This window comes from Scatophagus argus, chromosome 17 (assembly GCF_020382885.2).
Source record: "Scatophagus argus isolate fScaArg1 chromosome 17, fScaArg1.pri, whole genome shotgun sequence".
In the NCBI taxonomy this organism is placed as follows: Eukaryota; Metazoa; Chordata; class Actinopteri; family Scatophagidae; genus Scatophagus; species Scatophagus argus.
In genome coordinates, this window is record NC_058509.1 from 13,189,226 (window position 1) to 13,209,459 (window position 20,234).

Sequence of the window (20,234 nt, forward strand, 5' to 3'; positions counted from 1 at the left end):
TGCCTCCTTCCTGCCAAACCACCCTCTCCAGCTCTTTCCCCTCCTCCGCAGTTTGGTTTGATCTACCTCTTTAGACATGTATTTGAAGTAGAGGCATTCTTCTATTTGTTAGAATTTAGCCCCCCCTCCTTTATGCCTCCCCATAATTCCCCAGATATGAATGAAAATTTAAGCTAAAAATCATGTACTGTTTAGAATTGAGCGAATAATTGAAAGTGATCAAAAATGTTTTCTTTTGCCAGTGCTTATACATATATACTCCTTTTGGCTTAATTGAAATTCTCAAATGATGGTTATTTCTTTCTGCTTTCTAATTTTGGTGGTGTGGCTTACATGTATTTGCACTTTTGCTTGGGTTTTTTTTTTTTTTTTTTTGTGGAAAAAGGTCAAATCATGTTTGATTTTTTTCCTTTGCATTCAGTAGTTAAATGAGAAAATACAGTTGTTGTTTTTTTTTTGTTTTTGTTTTTTTTTTTTTTTTTAAAAAAAGGGCCTGCCTTTTTTTCGTTTCTGATTTGTAAGACTTCAAAGTAGGTACAAGTCCTGTCCTTTATTTCCCTTTTGTCTTTCACAGATGCTACACTCACTTGCTGATTTGGTAGCTATTTTCTTCTGTTAGCATTTCTTGGCTGTGTAATGTGGAACATCCTCTTGGTATGAGACATATGAGGGACTGGGTCTCTGAGTTTTTTGGAAAAGTGATCCAACTTCAGCATGATATTCCCTCCTCCCCCTCTCTGAAACCATGCTTGTGCCCCTTCACCCCCCTTCACACACAGCTCCACTTGTCAAATGCCTCTGAATTAAAAAAGAAAAAAAAAATTTTTTTTTTGATGTGTTCAGTTTTTGCTATTTCTTTATTTGTTCACGCCAGCGGTGATCAACGGTTGTTCTCTTTTCATGTTTGTACAACTACATTCATCTCACTAGTTGGTCTTGACACAAAATGCAGCTGTTTAAAAGGCTTGTTCTTTAGAGACCAAGCTGGATGTGATTCTGCATCTATAAATCCTAACGTTTTACAGATGCACACACACTTAAACTACTAAGGAGACTGACGAGCTTTATTGTATCCTGGGGTCAGCTAGTGTTAGGAATACCCTTGGTCAAATGCAGGTAGATTGCTTCATGACACAACCAGGAGGATGATGCTGTTTTTGTACGATTATTACTGGATTTTGCACACAGTCTGTCATTTTTAGTAAAGTTTGGATTGGTAGGCCCTCATGACATGAGATGAATCTAGAGTCTTGTTTCTTCACAGTTAAGAAGTTCTGGTATGTAGTTTTGAGTAAGGGGGGAAATGGAAAATCTCTTGTACCATATTTATTTATAGTAGTTACACCACAAGGAAAGACAAGTAGCAACATCTCTCTGACTGGGATGGAAAGTTGCTGATTCTGAGAAACACTGCAAGGGTTTTTATTCTTGTTAGAACTTGCTGAAAGTCAGTTGAGAATTATACTATGGACTGGAATTATGTTGTACAATCAACATCTATGTCTAAAAATCCATACTACTCTTTCGTATACATTTCTTAAGGTTGGTATGTAGGAAATAAACATTTTTACCTTACAAATATTTGTTTAGTACAAACAGGAAATGATGCAATGTGCCACGCAAACGAATCAAACAGACTTTAAAAAGGCAGCAGCAATTAAACTTGACAAAGGGAGAGAGAATTTTTTTTTTCATTTTCTGAGCTGTTCTTGGATTTGTTTGAAAATACCCAGAATAAGTACTTTTTTTCCCCCTCAGCTTTAAGAAGCTCTGCCAGTTCCATTGTGTATTGTGGGGAAACAGTTCAGATCATCTGCACACTCAAAAATCAGGTATTTTCCACGTGCTTCTCATTTTGTCAGTGTCACCTGGTCAGAATTTGGGTGTAAAAATATAGTGGCACAGATACGCTATAGGATAGCTATTTTGCCGCAGTGGATATGTCGCTGCCATATAGGCTTTTAATAGATTCAACCTTGCTTAAAATTATTGAGGGGAGTTAAAAGTTGAAGTCAGTATTTCTGTGTCACTTGTCCTGAAGAGACGAGTGTGAGAATATCTTCAAAAGATGAGTGGTTAGTTGACTGCTTTTATTAGAGACCTTGTCAAGTTCCCATTGAATACCTTGAATTAGTTTTTCAGTCTTGCAGATTTTGATAGTACTTTTAATTCACTCAACTGAGGACAAGCATGCACGCGTCAATGTAAATTCCATATCGCATAACCATCTCAAGGATTTCATACTGAACTGTGATTACAGTATATAAAGCACAGTGTTAAAAAGCACTGCTTGACAAAAATGTGCACAAAAGGATTTCTTTGGAACAGAAAACAGCCATGACTTGAACCCAATTCATCTCCTGGCAACACTTTATCCAATGACGAGCCAGCACAAGGAGATCAAAAGAAGCAGCACACAGTCGGACATTTAACAGCCTCTTTAGTATAAATCCTACCCGTCATATACTGCTGTATTAGCCATTTGCTGCTGGCAACACTCTGAAAAACTAAATTAAGATGCAGACAAGACAGATTATTATTAGTATTATTTACTATTTCTCTACAGACATCAATGTATTCCTGCTATCTTGATTTTTTTAATTACATGCTTAGATGTGTATTTGTGCCTTTAAGGTCAACAATGCTTTGGTGTAGCGCAATAAAGCCTACAGGCGGTCTCTCTCAGTAAGCAGGTGGTGGCTCTCCTCACTGGAGGGGAAGAGCGCCTCCCTCAGACGGACCATGTGACCGCCGACCCCAGCATGGCCGCATGCGTCCTCTACCAGTGGCCTACGAATGGGACGGTACACCTTGTAACGCCTGGGAGAGAGGAAAAAGTGAGAAAAGGAGTAGGAGGTTGGAAGAGGGGAATACCTGATAGGGGTTGGTCAAAATAGCACCATATCTAGGGACAGAGCAGGAAGAAATGACACTTGGATGTTTGTTAAAGACCAGTCAGTGGCTCACTGAGCGGAATATGTAGTATATACCTTTGCTTGTTATGACTACTCACTTGCAGAATAGATAGGCAATGAATGCAAAGACAGCCATCAGCACAGCAGTGGAGGAGAGCACCACCTCTGTAGCATGAGAAGTCTTTGACACTACGGTAACAGAGAGGACAGAAGCAGTGAGACGGGCAACATCAATCTGTCCGCTTACTACAAAGCTGTTCATTAAACAGAATAGAAAATAAAATGTGACCATATTTCAAAACGGTTAAATAATTGATTTGTGAATATAGCAGATGAAAATACACGTCTCCGAGTAACTGACCAGGTGAATACTGGGACTTGTTGATGGTGATGGTGGTGCTGGTCAGGGCCAGGCTGCTGGAGTCCTCCAGAGTTATGTTGACACAGTAGGTGCCAGGCTCCCGAAATGTTCGCCTGAGACGCACTTCACACTCCGACGACGGTGGCACGTCATCGCACATAATGGTTCGCACCTGAGTACAGCTGGGGTCTGACACAATGGTGCAGGCCGAAGTGGGGATGCTGAGGATGAGGGGTGTAAAGATGAAGAGTTAAATAAGAATGTTTAACATGCCATAGTGCTATATGACGATATTCAGGTGAAGGGACTGTGGTCCATTTGTGTAGAGGTTCTCTGATTATGTCATGGCTTGACCAGATTGCCTAACGAATCTCTAATTTCCTACTTTATTCATGATAATCGTGAAACTTAAACTGTGATCTTTGTATCACCGTAATTCAGATGATTTAAAAATTTATAAACTTACACCTACATAATTTCAATTAAACTGAAGGCATGCATGTTGTATTGATTTATTTGTACAAGCTCCAACTGTAAATGGAAGTGTTAAAACATATTCTACATGCTATTACTGAGAGGTTCTTCTGGAGAGAAAATTTGGGATTTCACCAAACAGCATTCAAGAAAAAAACACCAGTATAAACTTTTTAAATATGTATATATACATATTTTAAAAAATTACAAAATAATGATATACTCACTTGCCCAGACATTTCACCAGGAAGCTGATGTCAGTGTTGGTCACTCGGGAAGCCGATACGTCCACAATGCGGCTGTTCGGCTGGCTCTTCAGTGCGTACTTGGGCTCTGCAGAGGACAGATTAATGGAAGTGGTTTTTTGTGTGTCATCTTCTCATTACATTAAACTGATGAAGCTGAAACATTTGTAGTGGAGGGTGTTGTGTGCATGTGTGTGTTTGACTCAAAAGGTTTTAGGGTAAAAATGGAACCATTTCAATAAGGATTAGGAATGTTGATATAAAATTTTAATCCTTCCATCACATTAAAATGTGAAACTAGATTTTTTTCCCCCGTATAGAACTGAATTTAAGACACTAAGGGTCACTTTCATATGGCAGCCACTGACTGGACAAAGTACAAAGTACAGCTACACCTGAGGATGATGGACAAGTGGACAAATTTGGACAAATGATTATTTTGACCTGATGATGTCATGAAATGAAAAGTCAGTGGGCCACCAAAATGGTTAAAAGTCATCATCCCAAGGTGGATAAATTCAAGTACAATTTCAACAGTTCATCAAACCTACACATTTCGACCTCATGATAGCACGAGAGGAAAACTCAGGGCTCACTAAAGTCATTAGGATTAATCGTTCAGGCATCATAAACGTCTGTACAAACATTCATGGCAAGCCATTTGATAGCTGTCGAGACACAGGACCAAAGTAGTACAAGTAAGTGACTAAATGACTAAAAATAAATAAATAACAAAATTAAAGTTTAATTTATTATTCCCTATTAATTCCTTTTTTCAAATAATCATAAAAATCCCAAACTATTAACGATGTGTACAATTTAAAAATTTCGGACTTTGGCGCCGTCCTGTGTTAGTACTGTATATAAAATACACTGAAACACTTCAAAGGAAACTGCAGCCTCCCACCTACCAATAATGGTGATGTTGCCCGTGAAGGTGCCATAAGCGTAACGGAAGCACTCTCTGCTGTTGAGGCGCCTGGTTCGGAGCCAGGGGGTCACACTGACTACAGTAGGGGGGACAGGCTCCGTGGTGGGCATGTCTGAAGTCCAATCAATGGAAGAGGAAGAAGGGGCGGGTTGGCTGGTGCTGAATGGTGCTGAAACGGAACACAAGTGGCATGAACAAGATTGCGTGCATGTGATGCAACTATTTTACATTCAAGCTTGAATTAATATTTAATGAGCTCCCACTCAGGTACATGCACTCCCTCTGTCTGCTCTCTTTATCTCTCATACACAACACAAACAGACACATTGTTATTTGTGGAGCTCACCCTGTGTGGTCTCACTCATGACGGTAACAGCGTGAGTGGGAACCTCTGTAGGGCGAGATACAGGAATACAGTCTTAACACATTTTCTGATAAAACGCAAAAATGATCTGCACCGGGACAGTTGTGTCTTTCTTTGCCATCATTTGTTTGGATGGATCCAGAATCCTTTAAAACTGACACACCATAACAAGCTAACTGAGCGATAGACCAGCTACTCTTGTGTTCTGCAAGGTAAAACAATTACTATTAAGTTAAATTTATTATCCCACATGCAACAAAACTGTAGAGCTGATTCTCTGTCCGCGATATGTTGCAGGCATTGCAGCCCATACTGTGGCCAATGAGTGAGACAATCTGCTGAACTAAATGCAAAACTTTTATGCCTAGTAGTCCTCCAGACTGGAAGTATTAAAAATGAGGCCCAGCTTTAAAAATATTGGAATTACCCTTTAAGAAGCACAGTAAATCTCACAGTATGTTTTCAACTTTGTCTCTGTCTGGTACCTGTGGGGGGTGGTGGCGTGGAGCTCCTCTGAGTCGGGGTGGCAGCTGTGGGTGGACACTCTATAGGAAAGGCTGCCTCCACCACCAACTTCACACTCATGTTTCCAAGCCTGCTATAAGTGTGTGTGGTCACATTGCGGTGTGTTACCAGCTGGTTGCCATCTCTGAAGTCCCAGATGTAGTCAATGGCAGCTGCGGTTTTGAGGTAGCCGCTGGGGTCATGGAGCTGGACTTTGAAGACCACATCCTCACCGCGAAAGAAAACATTCTCAGATTGGTTGGCCGCAGCCTTCTGGGAGATGCTGACTGCCACCGGTATCTCATCTAAGAGAGTGTGTAGGGCGGACATGAATAATTAATTTCTCTTTTTGTCGTCTGCTTGTTTGGCTGAAACATGCCGACAGATAAAATTGTATAAGCTGATTTTTTTATCCACCTGTGACATAGAAGACTGTGTTGTCAATGGTGAGGGGGCTGTACTTCCTGCGCTCACGTTTCCTGTAGACCATGACCTCCATGATCTCTGCCCCCAGAGGGATGTTGGTGGTGTTGATGGTCACACTGGAGGACGAGCCATCGCATGTCTCGTAGTACTGGCCTGGGACAAACAAAGAAGATGAATAGAGAGGAAAAACTGTTACTCCATTTTGTTCTTACATGTGTATGTGTGGGAATCTGTACACCTGTATGTTCTCACCCATTGTGTGCCACACATAGACATAGCTCTTGCGTCTCCAGTCATTTCTCTGAGGGAAGGGCTTCCCGTCAGGGAACACATTGCATTTCTTTATGTCTATACACTTTCCAAAGCCGTAGTCATCCAACCAGGAAGTCCAGTTATACACATAGCCAGAATGCACCTGTCCATTGGCTGCTCACAGGAGAAGAGTGAGGAAAAACATTATGTTATTTAACAACTACAAAACTGAAAGCTACACTAATGAATATATTTATATCAGCAGTAGGTTAAATAACTACTTGTAATGTGAAAGGCGTCGCTTATAGTGGCCATCCAAGCTAACCACCCTTGTTTTTAGCAGCGGCAGGCAGTTGTTTCCAGCAAAATATCTTTGATAAACTCTTTGTTCCTCCTGCTCAGCACCAAACCACAGACAAAGTTAAAAACTAGCAGATGGACCATTTAGCAACCAAAGAGCCAGATGTTTCCCTCTAAAGTTGGTGGAGGCTAAAGCAAAAGGATGTCAGTGTTGTCTTTAAAATTTGTTTTGCTGCCCCCAAGGGGACAAAAGCAGAATTACTACTGCTCTAAATGTGCTTGTGTAGCCACTTATTATTACTTCCTTCACATTATAGTTTTATGTATTATGGCTCTCTAATGCAGTCATATCTTAGGGTGCACCATGACGTAATATGTTTTGGGCGTGGCCTGGCCGGGCTTTTTGGCAGCACCTGAGGCCTCCAGCTCCGTACCGTCCTCGCAGTGCTCATCCCATACAAGGTCCCCGCTGGCATCCTCCTTCTGGCATGGAGGGTACTCCAGCTTTGCAGTGAAAGAGATGCAAGAGCCATTGAGAGCTGGACTGTCGCTGGTCAGGCGAACCTTTGGTTTACCTGCACAAATGTGGATGTTCCAGATGATAACCTCAAAACATGATATTCACAATTCACAGGTTAATAAAAGAGATGCATTTACTCACCTCTGTGGTGCATGAGCTCTTTTGGCTTTGGGTTTAGTGGAGGATAGAGGTAATCATCCCATGGATTGGTGTCAGGATCCCAGCCAGGTATTGGTGGAATTGGAAATGGCAACTTTCCTGCTACTGCATGCTTGTGGGGGAACATGTCACTGAATGCTGGAGAGAACAAAGCACATGCAGACTCTGAGAGGATCACTGAGGGAAAGTTGTTCCATTTGAAACTTTTTAGTTTTATTAGTTAATCATGCACCACTAGAGGAATGTGTCCTTCCTTTAGTTTTGATAAAAGCCACTCAAAATGTCTTCATTTCTTCATTGTCAGAATTCAAGTTAATTTTCTGTTTAGCTGAAGTTTGCTTTGCAAACATCTTCATTGATCCCAAGACTATTCCATGTCTGCATGCATGAGATGCTTGGTATGGTATAAGTGTTGGCCTTGAATAATGGATTTCTCTTTTTGTTCATCCTGACACACACACAAAAGTCTGTAGTGTCCCCAGTCATCCACTGTGGAACATAATGAAAACCTATGAATCTATGAGAGGCATCTGGAAAGAAATCATCTGACAGGTTTTCTCTAGATGGTAGTTTTTAATCAAACATTGTAAAGCTCCATCTAACTGAAATACACTGAACAGAAAAAAAGTGTGGAAACAAATGATCATTTTAAAACTTACTATTATTTTGACAGAATTTATCCTTTCCAATCATTTTATTTATTTCTCCATAACTCATCGTTTGTTTCTGACCTCTGTTTGAATTTAGTCTTCGGCGTGACTGACATATTTTAACGGTCAAAAATGGCTGGCAGACGAAAACAACAAATTCCATCTATGTGATTTGATTAAAGGAAAAAAGAATTCAGTTGTCTGTCTCCGTGTAAGCGAACATCTGCGCCGATATTCAGCTCATGTCGTGAAAACTATCGACTTTTCAAACTAAACATGTAGTTGTAATAAAAACGAAAATCACTTTTGTTGGTTTCATATTAATAACGTGTCAACAAGATATGTTGCTAAATTGTTTGAGGCTTGTGACCCCAGCTGGATATTATTGTAAATTAAAGAGTTTTTGTCGTCCGTGGGGATTTTATTCTATTTTTATGGATGTAAAACAGTTTCCTTTGCGTGGATACGTTGGCGTGAGCAGCAGTTTGACCAGCCTTAATTAATCTCATGGGACTCTGAGTGCAGACTTGACAGGACAGATATTACAGAAACTGTGAGACAAATATCGAAAAACAAAAGTCTCTTTTACACCTAATAACTGGTGTAAAAGAGACACCTAATTGGTGTTTTCAAGTCATCACCAATAAGACTAAATCGTGTCAGTGATTTCAGTTGAGTGGCAAATTTAACAAATATTTGATGAGTCTATTAATATTTCTGCCACATCTCGTCGGACTGTTTACATATCGTGAATTGAATCAGATCAGCTGACTTTCCAACTTTAAAGCAGCACTTACTTTTACGTCCTTGAGCTTGATAAACAAAGCAGGCGCAAACCAGGAGAAAAACGTATCGCGAGGCTTCCATTTCCACTATTCAGAAGTAAAAAATAAGGGTAAAAATGTATGCATATGTTTTCTGAAAAATAATAATGATAATAATAAAAGCCACCCGAAATAGTTTGTCTGTTCACCGATAGAGCTTGTCCCCTCTCTGCTCGTCCAGCTCTCCCGGTGCGTCTGTCCTGATGTTCAGTAAATTAATCTGAGCGCACAAACATGTGATGTTTCTTAACAAGACGCATCTCATCCCTCATTAGTCTCCGGGCAGCAGGAAACTCATGAGATGCGCGGACATGCGCACACCCACCTTTGCTCTCTGCCCCGCATGGACTAAATGATCCCTTCTCCTGATTAATTGTTTGCCTGTTTTGATAATGTGATAACCACGTCTTTAACAGCTACTTGGTGATGTCGACAACAAATGTTTCCTCCAAACTTTTGTTTCTGAGAACCGAGGCCCTCGTCTCTGCTTAGGGTTTCGAAATTGCTGGCATAAAAATAAATATTGTTTAATTTTATCTCCGAATAAAAATCTGTTTTATACAATATATGCCTTGTCATCATTTGGGATATTAACGACATTTTTGTGATAAAAACAAAAAAAATCCACGCTTGAATATAGGGAGATATTAATTAAAAGGAACAAACATCACCAATGCAGAGAATGCCTTCTAATTAGTCAAATCGCATTAAATATAACGTAATTACAGAACTGCATTATAGATAGATTTTGATTGTGAGTTAGTGTTTTCGTTCAATGCCCAGTAACCCACGTGTGACAGCTGAGCACATGACTTTGATAGCCTACATCTGTCCCATCCGTCTGTGTCATGGTGACTTAGGAGGTCCGAGCAGGTTGCGCCACAGCTGCACCCGCAAAAGCAGAAGGAAAAGCGTGTGATGCGCAGCGCAGTCGTGTTCGTGTTCAGCGCAATCCAACATGTGATAGACGTCATTGTTTTAGCGGCTCTTTCAGGATGTCACAAGAAAGAGTTTGGAAACTGCAGCAAAAGGGCTCCCAAACTGACATCTCACTCAGTTTTTTTTTACATTTCTGTTCAAAAGTCAATAAAAATTTGTTAACATCAATGCGGCAATGTAGGAGGTGAAAAAACACCAAAATCTATAGATCATAATTTGTGGGAAATTTCTGAAATACCTCACCATGATTTACAGGTAACTCTTTAAATGTACTGGGGAAACTGCACAGAATGCAACCGAAAGCACTTTCTGATTTACAGCATTAAATCCAAAGAGAAACAAAAGAGTGACCTTGATTTTTTAACTTTCAAACAGCAGATAGCAACCTTTATTTTTTAATTATTCAGAATAATTCAGCTCATAATGACTTTTGTGTCGGGCTTGATGAACAGACGTAAAAGAGCTGTAAAACCCTAAAATCAAATAGCGACCTTAAGGTCCACCAGCCGTGACTGTTTGCACGTCGTTACTAGTGTAATGATAATAACTGAGAAACATGAATGGATGCATGAAACAAAACATGAAACGCTGAGCTTTCGTCTTCTAGTTTATTCACTCACTTATTCGGGCTCCATGACAACCGCACAACAAACTCCATCCGCTGATGGAGGATGGTGAACAAAAGCCGTTCTTTTGTCAAGAAGGTGTAGAAAGACCGTCAGTGAACGTCAATACTGCTCGGCCTCCAGTAGAGGGCAGCACCACTCCGCAGCTTCTTGGAGTTTTATTGGGACATTATTGCCTAATGACATATTATTGACTGTTGCTCCTACAGGATAACAAAGACGACAAGCCAATGCAAAACAATAAATGCTTCAATTTGTATACAATCCTTTAAAGCATGGCTTGGATCAGATATCATTTTAATTAACGATTACCTGCTGATTATGACCTCGATTGATCCGACAGATCAAATCTACAACGTGTTACATACAGAGCAGACTGTTCATCACAGCTTCCCAGAGTCCAACGTGACGAAACCAGAAGACCATAGAAGAACACACATAGCAGTAAATATTCACAGCTGACAAGGAGCAACCAATTAATTATTGGCATTTTTACTAAAGGCTCAAAACAATGAAACGATTGGCAGAACTATTGTGGAAAACCTCCAGATTCATCAGTTTATAGTATCTTCTCTCTTCTCTTCCATCCCAGACAGAAGACTCCAGGCTGCAAAACAGAAAAATGAATGAACAACAAGCCAACATTCTCTTTTCTCTCTCTCTTCTTCTTCTCCTCTGTCTTTCAGTGTGAACACGTGTGTGTGTGTGAAAGAGGGAGAAAGAGAGAGAGAGAGAGAAAGAGAGGGTGAGAGGGGGGAGAGAGGAGGATGCATGTGAGTACTTGTCGTGCCTTCTCATTTAAGACTCTGGCTTCCAGTCCAGTCCAGTTCTCGGGAATGTTTCTGCATTCCCAAAACTGAAGACTGGACTCTGGACCATTAGTGTGTGTGTGTGTGTGTGTGCGTGCGTGCGTGTGTCCATGTTCTTTTGGTGTTTATGCATGTGTCTGCAAATGTGCTGGCAGTGGAAACTTCAACTGAGTGTGTGTTTTGGCTGCAGGGTGGACACATATGGGAGTGTGAACTGGAAATACATGAGGGCCATCTTTCCTTTTCAATCTTCAAAACATATTCCCACAAAAACACCGCAGTCAGGAGTTGGTCACTTCAGACCCCCGCCTTCTTTCTTATTTCCACCCTTTTTGCAACACCCTCATCTTGCTGCTCTTTTTGTCTTCTGAAGTGCTCCTTTGTGCTTTCAACTTCACAATCTGTCTCCAGGTGTCCCCTCCCTCCTCTGTATACTGTAATCATAAGCATCAGAAGCCATTCTGCCCTGTCATCCTGAGAGGGGAGGGGAGTGTCTCTGTGTAGAATGGAAGGAAGGCAATTGGGGCTGCTAATCCAACCAAGTCACTCAAACGCGAGGGCCGCCAGACTGTCACCACCAGGACAGGGGGAACTGGTTTCTGACTGCAGCCAGATTGGCTTCAAAGCTCCACTGGCTGCACTGCCAAGTTGAATACTGTGGCCTTTCACAGCTCCAGTCAGCCACAATACAGAACAGAACTTGTGAAGCAGGCAGGTCTTCATTTCTAGTGAAATGGTGAGAAAAAACTGGACACAGTCTGACCTCGTGTTGGCCATCACCATGAAAGAAACCTGAGATCGCTTGGAAAATATCTTAGGAAACTTTGAGGCATTTCCCATCGAAATGCTTACATGACATTTGGGCATTTTCCTCTCAAACTTCTTTTTCATGATTTAATTTTGGAGCCATTTGCTATGCAGTGTGTGCTAAAAACAAAACAAAAACTAAACCAAAACAAGTTCATGACAAAACGAAACTATGCAATTTTTCAATAACAATCTCAAACTGGGCCTGACCGAAGTCTTTGTCTCCATTCAGTTGAAAACATCTGCCCGGGCTGCCAAGATCTCCTCGGAGAAGCGAGGAGATCGAAGCTGCGACCGCCCCGCTTCCCACCACCGACAGACGGTCATGGGACTGCGGGGCCCGCCGCCAGCTGGCCGGAAAGAGCATCTTTGATGTGTGACGCACCGGGGAGACGCCTGCACCGAGCCGACTCTCACACACAAACTGGAGGAAATATAAAAACACTGTCTCATCCCACTGCAATGTGAGCTTATTATAACTTACAGCTGTTTGTGCTGGAAACAGACGTCTTGCCATCTCCATTGAAAACGCCTGCAATAACTTTTCACAGTCGTGACAGGAATATTGGCTCCATATGATGTTACTGAGTCCCATGCATCCAGATCTTTAAATAGACGTGTTGTGGTGATGTAACTTAAAAAAATACACCTTTAAACTGGAAGGTCTGACAGTTTTTGCTTTTCCCCATTAAGGTCTGTCTAAAAAGATGATTGATTCCCTGTTAGTATCCGAGCTATTGAAGTCACTTTGAAAATCTACCCACTGCAGGTGAAGGAGCAGGTGGATGTATCGGATGTAGTTGCACCTTAAAGCATGCGTGTGTGAGCTCAGATTACTCGGGCTTTAGGACCACGGGATGAGCTGGACGAGAGGCAAAGTCTGCGCACCTCCAGCATGTAGAAGTTGAGGGATTATCTTCAACCTGCTTTGTCTGTCACTCGTTTCCCAGCACTGATGCCTAATGGATGCAACGCTACACTTCATACGAATGATTGGCCATTTATTTCTTTTTCTGCTTTCTTGGTGATCCCCGTTGAATCACATCACTTTGGTAAAATGTAAACGATGTAAAAGTTGAGTGAAAGCTCAAAATGGGGAATTCGAGACAGCGCTGGGCTAACTTCTGAGCGCCCAACCATTCTTCATCATGAGACTCTGGGGCAGAGCTACAGCTGTCCGCAGGAGGATGCTTTGTCTCTGGCTGCTCCTCCTCGGGTTCGCTCTGGTTACTCTGGCGCTCTTGGACCTCTTTAACCGGGATCAAGGTCATCAAAAACCTGGCCCTCCCCGCCGCCCCCTCCAGCGGATTCCCAGTGCACCGGATCTGGAAGTCATCGTGGACTCCCGGGACCCCGCATTAGAACTCGATCTCGCCCCGCTAAAATCCCTGCGAGAAGACCAGCTTTTATTTGTGCCATCGACGTTGAGCACTAAAAACCCGCAGCAGAAGAAGGGGAGTTACAAAGTGCTTCTGCCAGCAAATAAGGACGCCCGCGCCACTGCGCCTCCGACGCACGGTGAAATGGGGAGAGCAGTGCGGCTACACCTGGAGGGCATGGAGAAAGATACGGAGCTTTCTTCGGTGCAGAAGTACGGCTTCAACGAGGTGGTCAGCGAGAAGATATCACTGCATCGCAGGCTGCCTGAGGCGCGCCATCCTGCGTGAGTTCCCTGTGGCCAAAGCGCACGACTAAGAGGATGAACCAAAACGTTTGCACTGGGATGACCCCACTTTGGTAGTAAATCAGGTTTAAAGTTAATCAAGTTGTCGCTTTGACAGTGTGAATTTGTTTCCCTGCTTACAGGTGTTTGGGGCAGCAGTACAGCGAGTCGCTGCCGTCCGCCACTGTTGTTATCTGTTTCCATAACGAGGCTTGGTCCACGCTCCTGCGCACTGTGCACAGCGTGCTGGATACTGCACCCAAACAGCATCTGCAGGGGGTTCTGCTGGTGGACGACCTGAGCCAACATGGTGAGTCCCTCTGTCCACGTCCATCCATCCATCCATCCATCCACTCGATCCATGCATGACCACAGTGTCTCTGTATCTGTTTACTTCACAGGGCACCTGAAGAGTGTGCTGAGTGAGTATGTGTCTCATCTGGAAGGGGTGAGTTTGATTCGCAGCAACAGGCGCCTGGGCGTTGGAGGGTGTCGTGCCCTGGGCGCTGCCAGAGCTGCAGGGGAGGTGCTGGTGTTCATGGACTCCCACTGTGAATGCCAGAAGGGTTGGCTTGAACCACTGCTGGAGAGACTGGCCCAGGACAGGTACTATTCACTCTAATTCTCCACAAGAAGGATGAACAGCTCTCCAACTTCTTGTTGTGCTATTGGATGATTTCTCCATAATCACAAAAAAATGTAACTGCTAAGGTGGCCAGAGTTCTGTCATGCAGAACATTTCAGATCTAGATAAACATTTGATTTGGAAAAACCCAAACTGCATGTTTCTCTGTTTTGTTCGGCTGTTTGACAGAACCACTTGAGAGAAGTGCGAAGATGGAAGGTTCAGAATTATCACTTGTCCTTCATCATTAGTCAGGCAGGGTCAGACATGTGGTGTGTGTGTGTGTGTGTGTTTGTGTGTGTGTGTGTGTATCCAAACCTCAGCTCTCATGATTTGGCTCTAGTCTTGTGTCTCAGGCTACCTGTGGTGTGGCTCTAATTAGACCAGGTAATTAGACTGAACTCTCAGTCCTGGGATCAGAAACCGCACAACTCTCTAGGCCGCATGTTTGACCCTTCTTCCCCCATTTAATCTCTTCATTCCTTTTCCTCTGAGCACCACATCACACTTGGCCTCTTGGTAGAAATATTTCAAAAAACATATGAACCAGAATAGACCCCAACAATGGACAGTTTGTCTCTGTGACATGAGCCTAAAACACACTCAGATATAAACATTTGCACAAACACATACACACACACACAGACACTGCACATAGTCTTTGAATAATAAGTGAAAAGTGATGAAAAAAGACAAATGTGAATATGAAAATGACTGTTCAGATGAATGTGGTGTCCCTATACAGGACCAAAGTGGTTTCCCCCATTATGGATGTGATCGATTGGCAGACCTTTCAGTACAATGCCACCCAGTGGCCAGTTAGGGGAGTGTTTGATTGGAGACTTGACTTCTACTGGGAATCAAACCCTCAGCTGCAAGACAAGGAGACAAACTCGGCTGTCCAAGCTGTGCGGTGAGTTTACGGCTGTTAGGTGGACTTTCATTGCATGAGTTCACACCTAGATCAAGTTATAAAAGATAAAAACACACAAACATACTGTATATTTAGACATATCTTTTCAGTTTTACGTGTGTAATTCAACTTCTTTGGTCCTATGAAACATATTATAGTAAAAAACAAACCAAAGGAGGTTAAAAAAAAAATCACTCTTTATTTTAAGTGCTCGTAGCTCAAGAAAATATATAACCTTTGTTAAGGCATTGCAAGTTAACTTTGATTTGTTTTACAGTGTCACAAGGCAAAACATAACATAAAGTAAATGAAAACAACCATTGCTTTTCCTGCTTATGTGTAGTGATCCTTCCTAGCTATACTCAGTTTGTAATGTCTCTTTTTTCCAGTGGCACAAAGACAAATTCCTGTGTGTATCCCATGACAGGAGCCCAGCGTTAGGAGGTGAAGTTGTGGCCATCGACAGACACTTCTTCCAGAGTGTGGGAGCCTACGACCTGGGGATGTTGCTGTGGGGGGAGGAACAAATTGAGCTGTCAATCAGGGTAAAGCAAACATTTTTTTAATTATCAATTTTCCATCCTAATCCCCCCTTTCCTTCACTTGCTCACACAGGACAGAGGGATGATAGATTGCTTTCACTTTTCATCTGAAGTCACGTAAGCTCTTGCTGAGGCTGATTCAGTTGCCTTCTGTCAGGGCCTCAGGAATGCTGCGCTGGGACATGATACCTTTTGCAAATGGAAATCGCAGGTTGAACAGAGGTCTGGGAATGGCTGGGCCAGTTGACAGATGTGCAAGCAGGAGAGGAAAATGTTACTTGACCATCAAAATGCTTATTGTTGAACTGTGGCATGTTCTGTGAAAGATCAAAATGTAAAATGGCACAGTTTGTGGAATAAATGTAAATATGAAAGTATACAAGTATAATAATACTTGTCATATACTCTTATGATATTTTTGTAAAGATAATCAAAACCCTTGACAAAGCTGTCCTGTTATTCAAGGTGTGGTCATGTGGGGGCTCCATGGAGGTGGTGCCCTGCTCGCGTGTGGCTCACTTAGAGCACCACCACCTGCCTTACCGCTTCCCAGACCAGGAGCTGCTTCAGAGGAACAAGATTCGGATTGCGGACACCTGGATGGAAGCATACAGGAAGATCTTCTATCGGAGAGACACACTTGCTCATTTCATCAGGCAGGTGTGTATGTTTGATTTGGGGATTTGACCCTGAGATTTGTTGGTGATTGTACCAAATGCAAAAAAATACTCAAGGACTTGATTGTTCTTCCTTTTGAGCAGTCTGAGAGCCCGAACATCACAGAGCGTCTGCGGCTAAAGAAGAGTCTGGGATGTAGGAACTTCCACTGGTACCTGACGACAGTTTATCCACAACTTTACATCCCACAAGACAGACCTGCACTGTCAGGCGAGGTAGCACACACACACATCCACACTCACACACACAGTGTGTCTACTGCACACTGACGGACATGACAAACTGAGCTCTCCAATTTGTGCCTGTTTAAAGCTGTACAATGTGGGCACTGGCAGCTGTGCCGACTACCCTGGGGGCCATGGACTGCAGGGAGGGGCCATGAACATAGCACCGTGCAGTGGGACGGGCAGCCAGGTAACCATGACAGCAGTTGTGAAAGTCAAACTAAGACTGGTAAGACACAGTGGCAAAGATAATCTCTCTTGTCATCGCAGCACTGCGACCTAAACTCTGAGTTTGAAGTGCGGTGGGGTCCCATGGGGGCTTTGTGTTTTGACGCCAGGGGGGACAGGGTGGTCTTATCTCCATGCCCCACACACCGACCAAGCACCAGCAGATTTCGGTGGAAGTTCATAAAGGCAAGGCAGGGAGTTAAACCTTTATATTACATGTTTGAAGGTGTATATGGTCATGGTGGGCATTTGGCTAACTCAGTGTGTCTGTTTTCCTCTTCAGCTGAGCGGTCAACTTGTTCACCAGCAGTCACAGTTGTGTCTGGAGGCTGTAAAAGATGGAGGGCTCCCACAGAGCAGTACAAGAGAAGACAACACACACACAGGAGGTCTCTTTCTGCGCCCCTGCACCCATCACCCCAAACAACAGTGGCATTTTGAGCAACTAGTGGCTCCTAAAGGTGCCTGATACACATACTGATACTTGCACAGACAGGTAAATTTGATTTGCAAAATGTAAATCCTAGATACTATGCATAGTAGCATACAGTAGAGAAAGACACAAAAAATATCTGTTTTTGCTCCATGTTGCCACTCAGCTCTTTGTTCCTGTTTTAAGGATTGCAAATACAGTTTACTGTATTAAATGATAAATGACAGATTTTCTAAAATATTAAAGTATACGATTATGTTGGAACAAAGTTTTGATTTAAAACTGTCACTTTAGGAATATCTATTATTGTATTTATGTACATTTAATCATATAGAGTGTGAAAAATGTGTCAAGAAAATGATCTTCAGTGATTTTTACTTCAGTGAAAGCTGTGATTAATCAATGTACTGTATGATTCTTTTTTGTGGACAATTCTGAAGAAATCAGCAGACTGAATCCAGTTAAAAATGAATGAATTTCCAGCACGAGCTGTATTAAAAGCACAGTAAATTTGGGTGTTTTTAAATATTCTGTTGATTAGATGTCTGCTACTTATTCACATTTCGTCTTGCTGGAGTAAAATATAGGTGTCACTAATAACATAATAACTAGTAACAGTGGCTCTGTTCTGTTCAAGTGCCTTGACAGTGTGTTGGTGTGCCAGCATGGACAGTGTGAGAACACTGAAACTGAAGCAGCTAAATGGAAAAAAAGTTTTGCTGCTTATGTCTACTACTACACCTGTGCTTTTGTTTTCACTGTGTCCCTGTCAAAGGTGCAAGAAAACTCACAGAAGGCGAGTGACTGTCACACACAAACACACACGCACACACACAAGTCAGTGAACCATCATTGTGTATTATCATTAATCATCCCAAAAATGTTATATTCTAAAATGTTTTATTCTTCCTTAAAGTGTGCTTAATGGAAACTCGCACTCTTGTTTTTTTTTTTGTTCGTTCCTTCTCAACTGTCACCAGCAGAGGGAGCCATCTGCCCGTATAGTCTTTTCTACAGCCCAGACTGATCAGCTTTGTTGTTGTTACACATGAATAACCTCCTCATGTGATTTACTTATGAGACTTTTCATAATGATGCTTTCATCTAAACTTTCTAATTTGTGCTGCACCGAAAGCCTACCGTGCGACAGTAACATCCTGATGTGCATGTGACTGAGGGCAGGGGATAATGTCTGAAAGGGGCAAACATTTGCTTAACATGCAGACCACTGTGTCATGTGTTTTTCTGTCCAAGTATGTACTGTAACTCACAGGCTAAACACAAGTGAAGGAGTCATTTAAGCCACAGAGCTCAAGGTTAACTCCTCAGTACCTCTCTTGGCCCCAGGCATCGAGTGCTAACAAGCATCTATACTCTCTCACAGCAATGCTCTTCTTCTCCCATGGTGCACTTAACCCAGTCAAGTACACAGCACCTTTTCAATAAAAACCAGTCATATGATATGCATGTCTGCAGCTTCGAGGCATAGGTCAAAGATGGGACAAACAACGTGTTAGTTAGTATGTCTTCTCGCAGTTACATAACTTTAAGTCTCTGAGATGTCGTAAAAGAAGGACAACATGGCTCTGCTTTGTTCAGAGGACAGGGAGAGGTCACAGACTCATTTTTATGGCTGTTGTCACTGTGAAAAGCCACCACGTTTGCCCAGAAGATTGCAGGGCATACTATATAACGCATACTAAAGGGACAAAGTCAGTAATGAATCTAAATTTCTTAAAACTCACATCTGTGATTGAGGATTAAGTTCATTTTTGTTCTAGCCCACATTAATATCTTTGGCACAAAGAATTTCTCATCCATTGTTATAGTAATACTTTTTAATCATTTCTAGAAATGGTGATTTTAGATGTGAAAAACTCATTATCATTATCTCAACACTTGTGCATTGAGGTTTAATAAAATCAGAATAAAACAAACAAAAAAAAAAAACATTAAAAGGGTTCAAAATTCCTGTATTCCAGACAAGCTTATGAATGAGCAGGATGACGTGTTAAAGAGAATACAGCATGTCTGATAGTTAAAACACATTGAGACTGAGGGAGCTGTTACTTAGTGTCAGTCATTAAATTACATCGAGAACTGGCAGGATGTTACGACTTTACGAATATGTTCATTTCTTCTAAAATGGAAGAAATGTAGGACATATGGAACATATGGAGAGAAGCTGGAAAAAGACAGGAAACCTGAAGTCCAAACTTAAACACTTGTCAGAGTTATTTTATTTCATTTATTAATTAATTTGTACTAATTTCAAGAAATCAAAATCCATTGACTCCATTGTTTTGCTTTTTTTTGGCTAATATCTGTGACTCTGCAATCTCCTGAGTGTTGTTCTGCTGTGCTGTTCTTAAACTGTCCTCTGTCTCTGTAGCTGCATGTGACCTTTTGCCTGTCCTCTCCTCCCATCACTAGCATCTCTGTCTCATCTCCATGAGGTGAGTGTGATAAATACACTGAACACCCACGTCGAACAGCTGATGGCCACTGGACATGTTGCATTCTCACCAGCCTCTTTGTTTCTTTGTTCCCTCTACTTTTCTGCTTCCTCCCAAAACACACATACACTCACACACATTCACATACACGCACATCTCAGATGGATGTCGGTGGCTGTGGTGCAGGAAGCAATGGCCTCTTTATGAAGATCCATGGGGCTATCTCACCAAGGAAGGAGGTGTCTGTACTTACTGTGCGTGCCTTAAAGAGCCTCAGGACTTTTGTACACAGACCCTGGCGTTTGCAGTGATTCCTAATGTGCTTGTTGTGCAATTAGGTCTGTGTGGATGGGTGTGAGGGTTGAC

General features: G+C 42.2%; 2 protein-coding genes across 3 annotated transcripts; one reads left to right on the forward strand and one right to left on the reverse strand.

Moving 5' to 3' along the window:
- Positions 1–1,343: 1,343 nt before the first annotated feature.
- gpnmb (glycoprotein (transmembrane) nmb) lies at positions 1,344–9,124 on the reverse strand. 2 transcript variants are annotated; one of them, XM_046416795.1, is made up of 13 exons: positions 9,075–9,124; positions 8,899–8,973; positions 7,434–7,589; positions 7,207–7,347; positions 6,473–6,646; positions 6,212–6,373; positions 5,776–6,099; positions 5,273–5,317; positions 4,907–5,095; positions 3,978–4,083; positions 3,277–3,497; positions 3,014–3,104; positions 1,344–2,820 (listed from the first exon to the last, which is right to left on the reverse strand). In XM_046416795.1, the coding sequence occupies exons 2-13, from the start codon at positions 8,966–8,968 to the stop codon at positions 2,667–2,669; spliced, it is 1,833 nt and encodes a 610-aa protein (XP_046272751.1). In that variant the 5' UTR covers positions 8,969–8,973; positions 9,075–9,124; the 3' UTR covers positions 1,344–2,666. The 2 variants fall into 2 exon arrangements, with proteins under 2 accessions (XP_046272751.1, XP_046272750.1); XM_046416794.1 differs by having other exon boundaries at positions 7,186–7,347.
- A 3,755-nt stretch (positions 9,125–12,879) lies between these two features.
- LOC124074154 (polypeptide N-acetylgalactosaminyltransferase 15-like) lies at positions 12,880–18,242 on the forward strand. The gene is made up of 10 exons (XM_046416793.1): positions 12,880–13,769; positions 13,913–14,079; positions 14,171–14,375; positions 15,140–15,307; positions 15,735–15,852; positions 16,315–16,509; positions 16,611–16,742; positions 16,840–16,941; positions 17,022–17,165; positions 17,263–18,242. The coding sequence occupies exons 1-10, from the start codon at positions 13,255–13,257 to the stop codon at positions 17,446–17,448; spliced, it is 1,932 nt and encodes a 643-aa protein (XP_046272749.1). The 5' UTR covers positions 12,880–13,254; the 3' UTR covers positions 17,449–18,242.
- The last annotated feature ends 1,992 nt before the right edge of the window (positions 18,243–20,234 follow it).

What these genes read in the sequence shown, in the direction of transcription:
- gpnmb (XM_046416794.1), bottom strand. Translation starts at nt 8,968, where the DNA reads ATGGAAGCCTCGCGATACGTTTTTCTCCTGGTTTGCGCCTGCTTTGTT. An exon ending in CTATGTGTGGCACACAATGG is followed by an intron (nt 6,374 to 6,472) that starts GTGAGAACATAC and finishes TGTTTGTCCCAG; the next exon opens with GCCAGTACTACGAGACATGC. An exon ending in GGGCAACATCACCATTATTG is followed by an intron (nt 4,084 to 4,906) that starts GTAGGTGGGAGG and finishes TGTCCTCTGCAG; the next exon opens with AGCCCAAGTACGCACTGAAG.
- LOC124074154 (XM_046416793.1), top strand. Translation starts at nt 13,255, where the DNA reads ATGAGACTCTGGGGCAGAGCTACAGCTGTCCGCAGGAGGATGCTTTGT. An exon ending in GGACGACCTGAGCCAACATG is followed by an intron (nt 14,080 to 14,170) that starts GTGAGTCCCTCT and finishes TTTACTTCACAG; the next exon opens with GGCACCTGAAGAGTGTGCTG. An exon ending in GAGAGACTGGCCCAGGACAG is followed by an intron (nt 14,376 to 15,139) that starts GTACTATTCACT and finishes GTCCCTATACAG; the next exon opens with GACCAAAGTGGTTTCCCCCA.